The 3176-nt window shown below is 57.9% G+C and overlaps 2 protein-coding genes across 2 annotated transcripts in view; both read right to left on the reverse strand.

The window, feature by feature from the left end:
* Positions 1-647, reverse strand: part of ACA1_394290 (uncharacterized protein) — a gene marked incomplete at both ends in the record, with an annotated part of 870 nt that extends 223 nt beyond the window's left edge. Inside the window, one exon of the mRNA XM_004340678.1 lies at positions 14-647. Within this exon, the coding sequence (XP_004340726.1) occupies positions 14-647 (634 nt within the window). The remainder of the gene's footprint in view (positions 1-13) is intronic.
* A 566-nt stretch (positions 648-1213) lies between these two features.
* ACA1_394400 (uncharacterized protein) lies at positions 1214-2845 on the reverse strand (the record flags this gene model as incomplete). Its single annotated transcript, XM_004340679.1, has 5 exons — positions 1214-1473; positions 1609-2143; positions 2215-2389; positions 2516-2685; positions 2759-2845. The coding sequence occupies 5 exons, from the start codon at positions 2843-2845 to the stop codon at positions 1214-1216; spliced, it is 1227 nt and encodes a 408-aa protein (XP_004340727.1).
* Positions 2846-3176: the final 331 nt, after the last annotated feature.

Consider the following 3176-nt stretch of genomic DNA (forward strand, 5'->3'; position numbering starts at 1 on the left):
GGCGCTCGCCCACGGAGCACCTCCAGCTGGCCCTGATCGGCCGCACTGGCGCACGTCTTCTCGTCCCACAGACACCCGTTGGCCCGCGCCCACTGAAGTATGTCCAGGTGGCCCCCCTCGGCCGCCGATGCACAGGTTTTGGCGTCCCAAGGGCAGCCATTGGCGTGGAGCCACTGTAGGACCTCAAGGTGGCCGCCGCCGGCCGCCAGCGCTGGCGCCCATTCGTCCCACGCACAACCGCCGGCCCGCGCCCACTGGAGCACCTCTAGCTGGCCGCCGCCGGCCGCACGCAGGCAGGTGCCCCGGTCCCACTGGCACCCGTTGTCGCGCGCCCACTGCAGAACTTCCATGTGACCGCCCTCAGCCGCCAGCGCGCACGTCATCTGGTCCCACGGACACCCGTTGGCCCGCGCCCACTGCAGAAGCTCGAGGTGGCCACCCTGGGCGGCCTTGGCGCAGGTCCACTTGCTCCACGGGCAACCGATGGCGCGCAGGTGCGGTGCTGGAGCACCGCCAGTTGGCCGGCCGCTGCGGTCTCGTTGCAGATGGGCTCGGCGAGGAGACACCCGTTGGCCAGTGCCCACTTGAGCACGCCGAGCTGGCCCGCCGCGGCCGCGGCAGAGGTGGTGGACTTGTCCCACGGACATCCGTCGGCGCGGAGGCTCTGGAGCAACACTGCCAGGATGGTTGATGGGCGAAAGCTGGTTTTGGCCACCAAGACAGGCGATTCCACCTTTTCCCGCCCAAAAAGGTGACCCAGAGACGAACCAGCTCGCCTTGGTGGGCAAAAGATGGAACATTCCATCACTCCCGTCCACCTCGGGTGCACCTAGGTGGACAGAAGACGGAACGTGCCATCTTCAAGTCCACCTCGGGTGCACCTAGGTGGACAGAAGATCGAACACACCATCTTCAAGTCCACCTTGGGAACACCTCGAGGTGGGAACGAGAGAGAAGCACATCGCGAGGTGGACATGACCACAACAACCATGCCTTCGAGGTGGGAAGAAGGTGATTTTGTTGGTGTCGCATATATTCAATACACACATTACAGCAAAGTGTTGTGGTCCGCCCTCTAGCCTGGCTGTTGTTCGCCGTCCGCCGTCCGCCGTAGCTGCTGCCGTACATCGCCGTCCGCCGTCCGCCGTCCGCCGTCCACCGTCCGCCGTCCGCCGTCCGCCGTCCCCGCTCGATCACTCTGCACAACGCGGAGTTAGTGAATACGCATGTACTGTGGCGTTGGCGTACTAGGCCTGTAGGCGATGTAGATCTTGATGTTCCGGCGGGCCATCCAGACTTGCTCCGTATCGAACTTGAGCGCAATGGTTCCATTCGCCATGGGGTCCCACTCTAAGTCGTCCGCGCCCGTTACGGATCTGATCGCAGCCTCTAGGGCTGCAGGCGGAGGAACAGCCCAGGCGGGCAGATTGCTAATCCGCTGGCGGAGCTTGTCCCCGTCGACCACCTTCAGGTCTGCCGGGTGACGCGTGATGCCGTTCCGAGGAAGCCCAGAGGTTGTGAGTGAGACTAACCATTCACAATTTACTACAATTGCAGAGGAACTGTGAGTGATGAATTCAATGAGATATGAAGCAAAGAAAGATGTACCGTCGTTGACGCGGGCAGGGGCAGGTGATTGCTGGGCGTGTTCGAGTGCGCGTTCGGTCAGCACCCGCTTCCGCCCGCTCTTCCTAGGGGCCGAGTGCTCGCAGACCGAGTCAATCTCGGCCTCGGTCGGCTCGTCCGGATCTTGGCGAGGCTGCTGGGCGCCGGGCTGCGTATTGGCCAGGCGCGTGAGTTGCTTTGCAGCACTCGCGGCCTGGTCATCCCCTTGAGTCGACCGCTCCTGGGTCGATGCAGACGTAGTTCGTTGTTTTTTCGTACAAAGAACAGCGTCGGCCGGAGGCTGGGGTCGCGTCGTGGTCTCGGCGTCGACCAACGAATCACGCTTGCGCTTACGCAACAGCGGCGAGCCCTCTGGCGACGCTAGCCATGCCGCCAGTTGGCTGCAAAGCGAAGATTCCTGGTCCTCCAAATCCTCGCGAGAGCCGCTGGAGGCCGACTTGGTGCACGTCTTCTTCGGCACCACGTCGTACGTGCTTGGACCTGTACGCTTAACTCCGCAGGAGTTCTTCATAACAACCTGCAGAGTGGACTAAACGTTTATGTCAATAAAGCATTCAATTGGAGGAAAGAAATAGCGAAATAACGTACCAGTGAACTTGTGTTGCCACGAGCAACTCTTGCTGGCGGCAACGCAACGTCCTCTGGGTGAGTGTCTGGTTGGCTGGCTTCCTCGCCGTTGCCGTTGCCGTTGTCACTGTTGTCGTTGTTGTACTTGTTATTGATATCGTTGTCGTCGTCCTTGTTGCTGTCGTTGTCATCTTCGCTATGAACATGAGGCATGTCGCACCAGTTGAAATCCACCTGCAACTTCAAATGTTAGTAAATACGTAAGAGGAATGATGATATGGAAAATACCTTGATACCATCAAATAAACTTGTTGTATCTCACTTCTTGTCTTGTTCGCCATCCCGTTCACCATCCTGTTCACCGTCCCATTTGCCGTCCCATTCACCATCCTGTTCACTGTCCTGTTCACCATCCCGTTCGCCGTCCCATTTGCTGTCCCGTTTGCCATCCTGTTCTTTGAACTCTTTCTTCTTTGCCTTTTTCTTTGCAGCCTGCAAGAAAAGATGAGAACGAAGTTGTGTGTGTTATGCGCTAAGTGTTTGTGTGCGTTATGCGCTAACGTACCACATGTGCCTGGGGCGAGTCAACATACTTAAAGAGACTTGCCGCTTTGCTTCCAGGCTTGGCCAAGCATGCTTTGGCCAGGTTCATGTCCCTCCACCATGTGACCAATCGCTTTGAATGGCCAGGCTTGGTGGGAGGATGCAAGGGGTCCTCAAACACCCACTTGTTTGCCATTCTGAAGGCTGTTCAAATGAGCGTATCCGAATTGTTTATCAACTGCACATGCAGGAAGTCAGTAAATAAATGGGTTAAAGCACATGAAAGGTCATGTACCTGTGACTTTCACCTTGAACTCAGCTGGCTTCTTTGCCGGCTTCAGCTTTTCAAATGCATGTGCAAGCAGCAACTTCAGCGACTCGGTGACTGGCTTCTGTCACTTGCGCACCTGAAGAGAAAACAGCTCAGTAACTACAACTAA

This window comes from Acanthamoeba castellanii (genome assembly GCF_000313135.1).
Source record: "Acanthamoeba castellanii str. Neff unplaced genomic scaffold scf7180000084756, whole genome shotgun sequence".
NCBI classification, from domain to species: Eukaryota; Discosea; order Longamoebia; family Acanthamoebidae; genus Acanthamoeba; species Acanthamoeba castellanii.